Source organism: Delphinapterus leucas, chromosome 20 (assembly GCF_059928025.1).
Source record: "Delphinapterus leucas isolate spDelLeu-1000000601 "Yukka" chromosome 20, BTC_Dleu_Yukka2, whole genome shotgun sequence".
In the NCBI taxonomy this organism is placed as follows: domain Eukaryota; kingdom Metazoa; phylum Chordata; class Mammalia; order Artiodactyla; family Monodontidae; genus Delphinapterus; species Delphinapterus leucas.
The window spans coordinates 1,887,333-1,900,798 of NC_143148.1; the positions used below are offsets into that span (position 1 = coordinate 1,887,333).

A 13,466-nucleotide genomic window follows, 5' to 3' on the forward strand; every position below is an offset into this window, starting at 1 on the left:
CTAGGACTTGTGCACAGACCTGGCCGGCTCCAGTGCCAACCTCATCCCAAGGGTGACTGCCATCCGGACCAGCCCAGACCTGCAGTGACTGGTACGGCCCACTGAGGTGTTCTTGGCAGCCCCGTCACACAAGATTCCCCCACCCATACGGAGTTCTTCTGGCCCGGATGGGGGTTATCCCATGAAGACCATGGCAGGAGGCAGAACTCAGGGCGTTGGCAGGAAGGGCAAGGTGGAACAGGTGAGGAGTCGGTGGGCACCTTCTCTCTGTAGGGAGGGCTGGGGTGGCAGCATTGGAGGAGATGGGGGCACGTGGATAGAATGAGGCCACTGATGGAATTCACTACACATCCTGAACTGGCAACCCTGGCTCAAAGCCCTTTCCATCCCAAGTCAGACTCTGATAGTTCCACCCCAAGAAATAGCCTAATAGTTTATTCTTTAGTAGGTTCCTATCATGCTTGTAGACTGGGCTCTCCTTTCACTTGCTGAGGATCTTGTAAAAAAGAAAAATTTTCGTATCTATTTTAATACTTTTGTTTGGTATGTGTATTTTCTTAAACAATGTCTTTTTATGGTCATATAGTTGATTTACAATGTTGTGTTAGTTTCTGGTGTACTGAATCGCTTTGCAGTACATCTATCAAAATATGTAAAATATATACATATATTTTACAAAATTATACATGTAAAACATATTCTCTTTCAGATTCTTTTCCATTGCAAGTTATTACAGGATAATGAATATGGTTCACTATGCTATACAGTAAATCCTATTGTTTATCTATTTATATATAGTGGTGTGTATCTGTTAATCCCATACTCCTAACTTATATACATCTTTATCCATTCATCTATAGATGGACACTTGGGTTGGTTCCATGCCCTGGTGATTGTATATAGTGCTGCTATGAAAATAGCAGTGCACTATCTTTTCCAATTAGAGTTTTCTCCAGATGTATGCCCAGGAGTGGGATTGTTGGATATGACAGCTCTTATTTTTAGATTTTTAAGGAACCTCCATACTGTTCTCCACAGTGGCTGCACCAATTTAATTCCCACCAACAGTGTAGAAGGCTTCCGTTTTCTCCACACCCTCTCCAGCATGTATTATTTGTAGACTTCTTGATGATGGCCATTCTGACCAGTGTGACGTGGTACTTCATTGTAGTTTTCATCTGCATTTCTCTAATAATTAGTGATGTTGAGCATCTTTTCATGTGCCTGTTGGCCATCTATGTACTGCCAGGGAATTCCCATTTTGTCCATTTCTCAATTGGGTTGTTTTTTGTTGTTGTTGTTTTGTTAATTTTATTTTTTTGTTTTTTTTGTTTTTAATAAATTTTATTTTATTTTTGGCTGTGTTGGGTCTTTGTTGCTAAGCACAGGCTTTCTCTAGTTGTGGTGAGCAGAGGCTACTCTTCATTGTGGTGCGCAGGCTTCTCATTGCACTGGCTTCTCTTTGTTTTGGAGCATGAGCTCTAGGTGCATGGGCTTCAGAAGTTGCAGCATGCAGGCCCTACAGCACAGGCTCAGTAGTTGTAGGGCATTCATATTTGATTTGATATTAATTTCTTCTGCTTTCTCTGGATTTCTCTTTTCTTTTCCTAGTTTCTGAAGGTGGAATCTGAGTTCCTTGATTTGACACATTTTTTTCTATAAGTGTTAAATGTGGGATAAATTTTCCCTAAAGTACTGCTTAAGAAAACGCCAATAGGACTTCCCTGGTGGTCCAGTGGTTAAGAATCTGCCTGCCAATGCAGGGGACACAGGTTCAATCCCTGGTCCAGGAAGATCCCACATGTGGTGGAGCAACTAAGCCCATGTGCCACAACTACTGAGCCCACACCCTGCAACTACTGAAACCCATGTGCTCTAGGGCCCACGTGCTGCAACTGAGCCCATATGCTGCAACTACCAAAGCCCTCATGTCTAAAGCCTGTGTGTGCTCTGCAACAAGAAAAGCCACCACAACAAAGAGTAGCCCCTGCTCGCTGCAACTAGAGAAAAGACCACGCACAGCCACAAGACCCAGCGCAGCCAAAAATAAATTTAATAAATTAATTTTAAAAAGAAAGAGAAAAGAAATCATTAATAAAAAGAATGCCCTGGTGGTCCAGTGGTTAAGAATCCACCTTCCAATGCAAAGGACGCAGGTCAAATTCCTGGTCAGGGAACTAAGATCCCACATGCTGCAGGGCAACTAAGCCCATGCACCTCAACTACTGAGACCACACACTCTGGAGCCCATGGGCCACAACTAGAGAAGCCTGTGCAACTAAGAGCCCATGCACCGCAATGAAAAGATCCCACATGCTGCAGTGAATATCCTGCTTGCCACAACTAAGAGCCAATGTAGCCAAATACATTAAAAACAAAAAAACAAAACAGAAAACCCCAATAAACTGTTCCCTGCCAGGGCTGCTCCAACCCAGCTACCCTTCCAAGGCACTCACCAGGGAGTGCCCCTTGTCTGGGCCTGCTCCAGAACAATAAGCAGCTGTCCTCCTTTTATTCTAATACGAATATTTTAATAATCAATCAAAGGTATAGTATTTCTAATAGCTCTTTTAAATAAATTTTTTTAATTTTGGCTGTGTTGGGTCTTCATTGCTGCATGCAGGCTTCTCTAGTTGCAGCAAGTGGAAGTTACTCTTCGTTGTGGTGCTTGGCCTGCTCATTCTGGTGGCTTCTCTTGTTGCAGAGCACGGGTTCTAGGCATGCAGGATTCAGTAGTTGTGGCACATGGGCTCAGTAGTTGTGGCTCATGGGCTCTAGAGTGCAGGCTCAGTAGTTGTAGTACATGGGTTTAGTTGCTTCGCAGCACATGGGATCTCCTTGGACCAAGGCAGGTGGATTCTAAACCACTGCACCACCAGGGAAGTCCCTCTAATAACTCTTTGTAGATGTTTATAAGATCAAGAAGGATTGCTTCTATCCTTAGTTTAATATCTCTCTAACTGTAATAGCTATGAAAAATTCAGAAATTGAACATTTTTTTTTAAAGTTTCCATTCACAATATCATTCTATGTAGAAAATACCTGGGGATGTTTAAGTTATATGAGACTTATAAACAGAAAACTAAAAAACATTGCTAACAGAAATTAATCTAAGATCTAAATAAAAGAAGATATATCATGTTTATGAATTGGGACACTCAGTATGCCTTTCTAAATTAAAGATTAAATGCAATTCCAGTCAAAATCCTAGTTGGTTTTTGGGATGTTCAAATTCACAAGTGGATTCTAAAATTCAATGGAAAGGCAAAGGACTAAGAATGGCCATAACAACTTTGAAAAAGAAAGTCCAAGGAGTACATGACCTTGATTTCAAGACATATTATAACAACAAATTATTCAACACATGAAAGGATTTGCATAAATAAAGTAGATAAATGCAACAGAAGATAAAGTTCAGAAATAAACATATACATATGATTGACCTTCAATGAGGATACAAAAGCAATTCAGTGGAGAAGGTATTTAAGTCAGTATCACTGCAGCAACTGGGTATCCATATTTTAAAAAGAACTTCCAAAAATGAACTAAATATGAATCATTTACATCAATTAAAAAAACTAAACTTTAAAGTTTCAGAAGGAAACATAGAAAAACTTCTGTCTTTAAATTTGGGAAACATTTTTCATTTATTGATAGAACACCAAAAGCATAAGCAGTAAAAGAATAAATGCACAAGTAAGAATCCATTAAAGCTGAAAACTTTTTCTCTGGAAAAGCTACTGAAATGAGAAGGCCAATTCTGGATGAAAATAATGTCAGATATTTCCATTAGAGAACCTTAATCAATAATCCATGAAGAAATGTCAAAACTCAGTAATTAAGATGACAAATCATATAAACAGAAATTTCAAAAAACTATGAATGAAATTATCACATGAAAAACCACTCAACATCATGTCAATAGGGAAATACTCGTTAAAATCACTAGATACCACTATACACCTCTTACATCACTGAAGTTAGAAAGCCTGACCATACCAAGTGTTGATAAGAATGTAAAGAACAAGAACTCACGTTCTGGTGCTTCTAGTAAGACTGTAACAGGATACTACCAGTCTACGAAAGTTTGGCTCCACGTAAGTTAAATTTTCACTTACTCTATGACACCTACTCTATATGCTGCTAGATATTAACTCAAGTGAAGGAAAGCTCAAGTCTGGAGGGCATTTCTCCAGTGTGAACTTTCTTGTTTTTTATGAGCCTGGAGCTGCCTGCAAAGAACTACACTCAAGGTTTTCCTCTAGTATGGATTCCCTGGTGGGCAATAAGACCTCTTCTATAGACAAAGGCTTCTCCACATTCACTGCACATATAAGGCCTTTCTCCAGTGTGGATTCTCTGGTGGACAACAAGACTTCTTCTGTAGACAAAGCCTTCCCCACATTTATTGCATGTGTGAGGCCTTTCTCCAGTGTGGATTCTCTGGTGCTCAAGAAGACTTGTTTTGTAACTGAAAGGCTTGCCACATTCATTGCAATTAAAAGGCTTTTCTCCAGTGTGGACAGTTTGGTGCCGAACAAGTGAATACTTGAGCTTGAAGGCTTTCCCACACTGATTACACTCATAGGGTTTTTCTCCAGTGTGGATTCTCTGGTGCTCAACAAGTTTAATTTTGACCTTGAAAGCTTTCCCACATTCACTGCACTCATAAGGCCTTTCTGCAGTGTGAACATTTTGGTGTTTACTGAGGGCAGAGCTGCTTGTAAAGAACTTCCCACATTTACACCCATAAGCCTTTTCTCCAGTATGACTTCTCTTATGCACAACAAGACTTCCTTTGTAGACATAGGCTTTTCCACATTCACTGCACATATAAGGCTTTTCTCCGGTGTGGATTCGCTGGTGATCAAGAAGCCTTTTTTTGAAGACGAATGACTTCCCACATTTGCTACATCCATAAGGCTTTTCTCCAATATGGATCCTCTGATGCACAAGATTTTTTTTGTAAAGGAAGGGCTTCCCACATTCACTGCTCTTATGAGGATTTTCTCCAGTGTGGACTTTTTGGTGCCTAACAAGTGTATCCTTTTGAAGGAAAGCTTTCCCACATTGATTACACTCATAGGGTCTTTCTCCAGTGTGGATTCTCTGGTGCTCAACAAGTTTATATTTGTGGGCAAACACTTTCCCACAATTAGGGCACTCATGAAGCCTTTTTCCTGTGTGAACCTTCCTATGGTGAGTAAGACTGGAGGTGAGTCTAAAGAACTTTCCACAGTCACTGCACTCATAAGGTTTTTCACCAGTGTGAACTCTCAGGTGCTCCATGAATTTATACTTCTTACTGAAGGCTTTGCCACATTCATTGCACGCATAATGCCCTTGCCCAGGGTGAGAGACCTCCCTGCTCTGCCTGCTTCTACCTGGGTGCTCTCCATCGTGGGACGGCTGGTGATAGGGAAAGCCCAAGCTGCTTAGGAACGCCTTCTCAACCTCTCCACATGTGAACATATTGTCGGGTAAAAAGACTTTGCAGCTCGTCATAAGCAAGGCTCCATTTTCCTCGCTTCTGAGGTGTTTCTCTTCACTGGGCTGCTTCTGGTGATGTTGTAGGTGAGAAGTGAACATTTTCCCACAGGCCCCAGAAGAGGATGGTTTCAGCCCAGAATGCACTCCTTGGTGCTCAGCCAGGTACAAAACATATTTCTCTACCAGGGCACCCGTATCCGAAGTAAGAGTCTTCAGGATAGATGGGTCTGGATTTGGATTCCTGTCTTGTGTCACTAGTTCTACAGAAACACATTGTTCAGAAGCGGCCTCCTCAGTACCTACTGCACACCAACACCCTGAAAGCACAAAAATGCTGATAAACTGTATGGAGACGTTGGTGGTACAGGAGTCCACTACAAATCTGTGCATGACACATGTAGGTATAAGCCCGTGGGTTTGTTATTAAAACAAGGGAGGAAGGGTCAAGTGGTAGAAGGGGATACTGTGCAATACTAGGGCTCTGATGGTCACAGAATAGGAAATGTCTCAAACCCGCAAGAACACAGGATACCAGGATGTCACGCCGTGCTGGGAGGAGAGGCTAGAACAACTCACTCCTCAGCCAATGGCTTTCAGCAGGACTTTCTGGTGGTGACAAGGGTCAGCTCTGTAGAATGTGTGTCTCAATCCAGGAAAATGCAATTACACCTGACTATCAGTGTTCAAAGACAATATAAGTAAACATGTACCTCTCATGATACATTAAGGATATGCATATACAATATACAAAATACATAAAATTGGAGAACAGTGCAGACAGGGGGAAAGAAGAGGTGTGGAGGACACTAAGGTGGAAAACAGGAGTCAGAAATCACAGTAGAAATGAAAAGTGGGCAAAGTGTCAAAATGGGGAGAAGTGGAAGAAAGAAATGAAGTATGAGCATGATGAGTCATGACATTGAAAGAGGAGAGAGCAAAGGACATTTCCCTGTAGGATTAGAACTCATCAATGATATCATGCCTTCCTACAGCTCCTGCTCACCAGGCTCAGGATGCAATTAACCCTCGTCCTATGACTAGAGAGGGGCCTACCTTGTCAGGCACCCAGGGTTGCCTCCACCTCTCAGCTCAGGCTGGGTGACTATGAGCCCTACCAGATCAAACTCCTCAGAGGAAAATAGGGCCATTAGGAGAAAGACACTGGCCCAGAGTGAACCAACCAATGACAGATTTCAGGGGAAAAAATGTATCACTAGAAGAACCTTAAGGAGTCTTGCAAAAATAATCTAGGGTTGACCACAAATGCTGACCATGTAAGTGTCTGTAATTCCTGACACAGGCAGTGCAAAAAAAAGGGTTAGAATGTGTGACACAGATCTTGCACACATCTGAACAGTCAACACACCTAGCAGTGGCAAAGCTAAGTGGCATCAGCTGGACAGGCTTCAAGCCTCTGAGACCAAAGACTTCTGTCAAAGGCTTCAGAGCCTATGGTATAGGGCTGAACACACAGAGAGTGGGGGAACGCAGCTCAAGTGCCAGGAAATCGGGGAAGTAAGCAATGTCCAAGGTCCAGGCTCGGAAGGATGGAGTGAGCCATGCAAAAAGAAGGGCAGAGTCCCATACGGGGCAATGGTGTGGGAACAGGGGTCCTTACCCAGGGAGGCTATAAGTGACAGGTTCTCCAGCATCACGTCACAGTACAGGAGTCTCTGAGCATCGTTAAGGAGACCCCACTCCTCCTGGGAGAAGGACACAGCCACATCCTCAAAGACCACATGGCCCTGTCATGAGGGGGACAAGTGAGTTCACAGCAGCCTCTGCAACCAGGACCCCAGGTCATGGTCGTCTACCCCAGTGACCCAGCTCAGAGGACACACCAGGTCCTCATGTCACAGGAACCTGCTAGCATTACATCATTCAGTTAAAACAGAGAAGGAGACAAGCAGTCTCACAGATGCTTTGGGCCTGCCACACAGAACCCCAGCCACTCTCCTCAGAGTCGACTCTCCTGAGATCAAACAGACCACCCCACATACAATGACACTTGTGCTCAGCCCCCTGGAGTAAAGTGTGGGGATAAAGGCCCTGAGTCCATGCTCACACTCCCTCCCTCTCCATTGCCCAGCCCTGCAGGGTCACAACTCTCTCACGTGCCCGACCGTGACCCCCACGCCACCAACTCAGCCTCAGGCCTTCGGCACCTCACTCTGTTCCCCACGTGCCACCCAGAAGGTGGTGCTTCCCCAGGCCTCTGCAGGACCCGCTACTACAGGTGGTCCCAGCACTGCTTTCCATACCCCCACAAGGCCTTGGTCCCTTTTCCCACATCAGCACCCAGACATTGTGCGGGGTCAGATGCCCGGAGCCCTAGTCCTCCACAGTGTCCCATGTGCTGACCCCGCAGCACTCACCCCTTCCTCTCTCTGCTCCTCTCATTCCAAGCCCCCCCCACCCCCCAGCCCAGCCCAAGACCCTGTCCCAGCTGCGCTCCTCTGCCCTCAGCTGGTCTGTCATCCAGTCTCACATTCTTCAGGTTCCAACCACAGTCATCACAAAACTTTGAACCTGTGGAGGGGAAACAATGTCCCAGGCCTTACCTCCTTGTCATCTGACCTCCATTCCTGCTTAGCTTCTGGATCCATACCTTATCCACCCTTTTGAATCCTGTGCCACGACAAGGACTTCCCCTGAGGCCACTTGCACCTCCCACACACTCATGGTCACTGCACTGCCTCATCCATCTTAGTGATGACAGCCACCCCTGTCCCCGTGCCCAGGGAGGTGAGCCAGTCCACGGAGAACACCCTCCCCACCCTACAACTTTCATGGCATGCACACATGACCTGAGGGCCTGGAATCTGACATTGTCCACATGCCATCCACCTGCTAAGGGGTATCTTCAATCCTGAACCCCACCTTCCCTGAACTCCAGGTGTGTTTCCAATGGCCAAGTTGACACCTCCTGTGAGACACCCCGGCAATATCTCAGACTCAGCACGGAACACGGAACTCTGGAGAGTCCTTCTGTCCATTACTCCTACTTTCGACTTCCCATCTCAGACATGGTGTCCCCACCATCACTTAGAGGCAAACATCCTGGGGTCATGTCAGACTACTCTCTCTCATCCTGTACAGCAGAAAATCAGGTGTACCACAAACGAGATTGAGAAACTCACCTCCTCTCCTGCTACAGAGCCATTGCCAGGATCTAGCCACAATCGACATTCACCAGGACTGTGCCTTCCACTGGACCCCTGGCTCCTTCGCACCCCCCCCACCACCACCGTCTTCTTCCTCTCGGCAGGCAGAGCAGCTTCTTCAGACCCAGCGTCAGATCACTTCCCTCCTCTGCGGCCAACATGGCATGGACCCGCCCCTTCAGGAGAGGCCCAGCTCGTCAGGCTCCCATCCCAGGAATGACTCATGACTTCAGTCTTTATCAGCCCAAGTCATGGGTCCTGCAGTTCCCTGAACACTCCCCTCTCAGTCTCATCTCCAGGCTGTGCCCAAGGACATGTCACCACTTGACCTTCTCCACTGGACACATGGGAACACCTCTGTACAACTTCTGGCTTTGATTAATGGTCCTGTGCCTGAGATGATGCCAGGGCCCAGACCTAATGGCCCATAATCCCAGGACAACACTGTCTCCTATATCTGTGTGTCAGGACCAGGGGTAGGGATGACATCTGGGTAGGTACAGGGGCTTCTTCCACTTACCTGTCCAGGGACCATAAATGCTGCTGCTACCATGGGAACCTGCGAAAAGAGGGAGTATCTGAGGTAAAGGTGATTATGGTGAGGATGTAAAGGCTGAGCTGTTTTTTCCCTTCCTTTTCCTGGACATGAGTCATCTGAGGCTGACCTCTGACCTCAGATCCTCACTCTTCAGAGCTATAGCTTGACAACTCGATAGGCTTAGACAAAGGCTCAACGTCCTTGGGACTTCCCTGGCAGTCCAGTTTTTAAGACTTCAATCTTCCACTGCAGGGAGCCCGGGTGCCATCCCTGGTTGGGGAACTAAGATCCCACATGCCATGGGGCATGGCAAAAAAAACCCACCCACCCTCTTTGAGTCTCAGTGTGTTCATGTAAACGGCAAAACTTAGGATGTCTATCTCATAATGTGTACATACCAAATGCATTATTACCTCTCCCATGCTAAGATTCAGCTATTACAGAACACAGGATTAGGATTTCTATAAATGTTTTTGAAAATTAGGTTTTTCTTACATGTCTCTCAAGGCTTTCTGAGACAAAGTATCTTTTTTCAACCACCAATTATCTAATTTTATGACACCACCCTGGTGCCCTACAATTCATTCCTATTATTACACTACCTGAAATTAGTAATAGAATCCACTGGTTTAAGGCATCAGGCCCATAAACTGCCCTCTTTTGAGAAGCCAGTTCCGATCCCTGGTCCCCAGGCTACCAGGACTCTGTCCCACTTAGCTACAAATTCAGGGTTTCCCATAAACCCCTCCTCGGTTTTGATAATTTGCTGAAATGACCCATGAAGTTAGGAAAACACTTTTCTTACATTTTCTGGTTTACTGTAATGTATACAGTTTATGAACAGTCAAATGGAAATGACGTCTACATCAGGGTGGGGGAGGTAGAGGGCATCAGGGGGTTTCCAGGCCTTTTCAGTACATGCCACCCTCCCAGCACTTCCACCATTTCAATGTGTTCACCAATCTGAAGGAACCTTGAACTTCATTGTTCAGCAGTTTTTATACCTAATCTCCAGATCCTTAGGAGTTGCCGGGTAGGTCTGGGAGTTGAAACTTCTAATCACTTGTTTTTTCTAGAGAGCAGTCCCATCCTGAGGGTATCTGGAGAATCCACCCTATGTCACTTCATTATAATAAACTTCCACGTGATAAAAAGGGCTAGTTGTGAATAACAAAAAACAGTCCTAATTCCCAGACAATTCTAAGAGGTTCAGAGCTCTGTGAAGAACTCAAGACAAAACCTAAACATATATATATTATTATAACACAGATATATATTCTCATTTTAAGCAGTTATTACTTGCTTACACAAGATTAACTTGCTAAATCTATACATTTTTAACCTTGTAGTTTCCTGGGAGAGCTGAGGCACGTGTGCCCTTGACTGGGCCTGGGCTGCTCCACCAGCATGGCTGACCTTTTTCTGACTCCACAAGGAGTGGGCAGTCGGCTGAGTGTTCAGAACAGTGAATCTATACAATCTCAAAACTCCTTCTCCATCTCCATCTCAGGCAAGGCTCCTTACTCCTTATACCCTTGCTTCCCCAGAAAGCCCTGGAACCACAGGACCCTCTCATCTTCAGGCAGCCTCAGAAAGTCCCACCCCGTTTGCCCTGCCCTCCAGCCCCAGGTCTCTCTACTTTCATCTGAGGTCTCCTTGCACAGAAAAGTGACAAGACTTTCCCTCCTAAATTTGAGTCCAGACATGGCCAGAGTCCAGGACTTAGGCTGTCACCACATGGACATTGCTGAGCTAGCGACCTCCTCCCCCAATTCCAGATTAGGGACTCCAGCAGCCCCTGTGTCACAAATTGGCCCTGACTGTTAACTCCTTACTTTTTTTTTTTTTTTTTTGGCTGCCCCACACGACTTGCAGGATCTTACTTAGTTCCCCCACCAGGGGTTGAACCCAGAGCCACAGCAGTGAAAGCACCAAGTGCTAACCACTGGACCACCAGGGAACTCCCTCCAAAATCAAATTTTAATCTCTCCCTGACATGTCTTCCAGATGCTCAGCCAAAAGAAAAACTTTATTGTCCTTTACTCTGTCCTTTTGCTTAGAACAACATTCATTGCCAATTATCTTGCAGATTTATTATGAACCTTATTATTTGTATTCCTTTGTAAAAAATTAATAAACAGAAACCTCAGTTAGAGTCGGCACACCAGAAGGGGGAGCCCTCACTGACCTGAGACAATAATAGTATCCAAAAGGAAGAAGACGACTCTCTTCTCTCCTGGAAAGGACTCAGACAACGAAAAGCCATGGACTCTTTGGTGACTATAGCCCTTCTAACTTCCTTCTTTAATCTCTATAAAAGTTTTAGTTCATCATGGCCGCACATCTCAATTGCAATTCCCTGATGATCCCGAAAAAAACTCATCTTTGCAGAAGAAATAGTCAGGAGGCTATTTGTTTCAGGTCAATAACTTCCATAGGCACCACTCTGGTCCAGAAAACAACTTACTCTCTGGAGTGGAATGCACTAGGCTCTCCCAGGTCTCCCCTGCCTCCACCCTCAGCTCCCCCTTCCCAGTCTGTTCTCCCCTGAGCAGCCTTTGAAATACTTTAAAACTAACTCAGTGTGTCTTTCTGATTTATTCACAACCCTCCATGACTTCCAGAATGCCGACTGTTGGCCCAGAAGGGCTCATATGACTCCTCCATAATGCCACGTTTCTGAAGAAGGGACTCCAACCCCAGGTTTCCAGAATGTTCCCTGCTCTTGTGACTCTCCAAGGATTTGCACGTGCCAAGGCCCCAGCCTTTAACACTCTCCACACGGCCTGTCAGAAATAGGGCCACCACACACGCACACCTAAAGTTCTGGAGACAGGCGCCTGAACCGCAGTGCCCTGAACAGGAGTCCCTCATTGGAGGCTTGAGGATTCGGGTCAGGATCTGGGGGACCCAACAGTCACCTGGGTCGTGTAAGGTCCCTTGGCCCGGGTGAAAGGAGGCCCGGGGGGGGGGTAAGAATAAACATCGACCAGTATGAGGTAGGAGAGGCATTGGGACATAACGACCTCACCTGTTCTGGGATCAACAAGAGACTCTAACTTCCTGCCCAGAAAACAATGGGGCTGAGGGGAAGGGAAAATGGGCTTACGCCCCACAACAGACCAACCAACACCTGGCCCTGCTGTATCCTCACCAAATAAGGAATTACCCTGTATAGCAAACCATCCCCTCCCCTTGCAAGCCGCCTTCTGCTTTTACTCCAATAAAAATCCCCCTCATCCAGTACTGGGCGCGACTTCTCTGACCCCTTTCTCTCGGACCAGTGAACCTCGCCCGGGAGCGCTTCCTAATAAAGCTCACTTGAAGCTTTCCTCTGTTTCGCGGTGCCGTTTGTTAAGATCCGACCTTACAGGTCGGGTCTTGTAGCGCGCTGGTTGCCGTAGGACCCGTTGAGCGCGGCGGGATAATGGTGGTAATGTGGCCCGAATATTCCGGAAGCAGTTTCCGCATCCCGCTCACTCCCGCGGAGTGTGGACGGCGTCCCCTCGAGCTTTTTCCAGTTTCCGTTACCTGGGCTGCGCCTAGTGATCTAGAGCTTTGGGTCCTGCAAACGCTGCAAAGACCCCAAACCGCCGCCAACAGAAAGACACCGGAAGTTCCGTCCCCTCGTATTTCACAATCCCGGAAGAACCTCTGTTTGGGGCCTTCATTGGTGCGGAGAACAAGCCGATCCGCGCACAGTCTTCTAGGTAATGTAGTTCCCCTCAAGCCACCGAGTGCGGTGCGGACTAGACCCACCCCCAACCTGTTTGGGCATTAATGGGCCAAGTAGGTGCGGGAAGGACAAATTAAAAACGCGTCAAGGGATTTCCCTGGCGGCACAGTTGGTAAGACTCCGGGCTTCCACTGCAGCGGGGCGGGTTCGATCCCTAGTCAGGGAAATAAGATCCCCCAAGGTGCATGGCGCGGCCAGGAAAAAAATGTATTTACAGCACCTGAAACTAAGGGAACCTTGTAAATCGACTATATTTCAAATTAAAAAAAAAATTAAATAAAACACATAAAATTAGACCCAGCAAAGCCTGTATCCATAACATTTATAAAATTCTGCTTTAGCTCGTATTTCTCAGCATAAAGCTTTATATAGGATTAGAAAAAAATGCATTCCAGTTGTGAAAAGACTGAGACAAGCCACAGTCCTTATTTGTTGTTTTTGTTTCTTTATGAAAATCTTGGAAGAGTTTTCAAGTAAGAAAAATCAATTCAATAAGATTTTGGAATGAAAAAGGGAATTATATGCAACAAAATATCTC

General features: G+C 45.7%; 1 protein-coding gene and 1 long non-coding RNA gene across 5 annotated transcripts in view; one reads left to right on the forward strand and one right to left on the reverse strand.

The window, feature by feature from the left end:
- The window catches only part of LOC111170021 (uncharacterized), a 39,932-nt gene that overhangs the window by 1,098 nt on the left and 25,368 nt on the right, over positions 1–13,466 (forward strand). For both annotated transcript variants that reach the window (XR_016390810.1, XR_002643333.2), the window contains exon 2: positions 5–12,902. This is a non-coding gene — a long non-coding RNA (uncharacterized LOC111170021). The remainder of the gene's footprint in view (positions 1–4; positions 12,903–13,466) is intronic.
- LOC111170004 (uncharacterized) lies at positions 3,629–12,889 on the reverse strand. Of its 3 annotated transcripts, none has more exons than XM_089901982.1 (4): positions 12,724–12,889; positions 9,175–9,213; positions 7,109–7,235; positions 3,629–5,807 (listed from the first exon to the last, which is right to left on the reverse strand). In XM_089901982.1, the coding sequence occupies exons 2-4, from the start codon at positions 9,205–9,207 to the stop codon at positions 4,249–4,251; spliced, it is 1,719 nt and encodes a 572-aa protein (XP_089758108.1). In that variant the 5' UTR covers positions 9,208–9,213; positions 12,724–12,889; the 3' UTR covers positions 3,629–4,248. The 3 variants fall into 3 exon arrangements, with proteins under 3 accessions (XP_089758108.1, XP_022420490.1, XP_022420489.1); XM_022564782.3 differs by having other exon boundaries at positions 12,514–12,816; XM_022564781.3 differs by lacking the exon at positions 12,724–12,889 and adding an exon at positions 11,381–12,497.

What these genes read in the sequence shown, in the direction of transcription:
- LOC111170004 (XM_022564781.3), bottom strand. Translation starts at nt 11,458, where the DNA reads ATGGCTTTTCGTTGTCTGAGTCCTTTCCAGGAGAGAAGAGAGTCGTCT. An exon ending in GGATACTATTATTGTCTCAG is followed by an intron (nt 9,214 to 11,380) that starts GTCAGTGAGGGC and finishes CTCTTTTCGCAG; the next exon opens with GTTCCCATGGTAGCAGCAGC. An exon ending in GTCACTTATAGCCTCCCTGG is followed by an intron (nt 5,808 to 7,108) that starts GTAAGGACCCCT and finishes TTGTGCTTTCAG; the next exon opens with GGTGTTGGTGTGCAGTAGGT.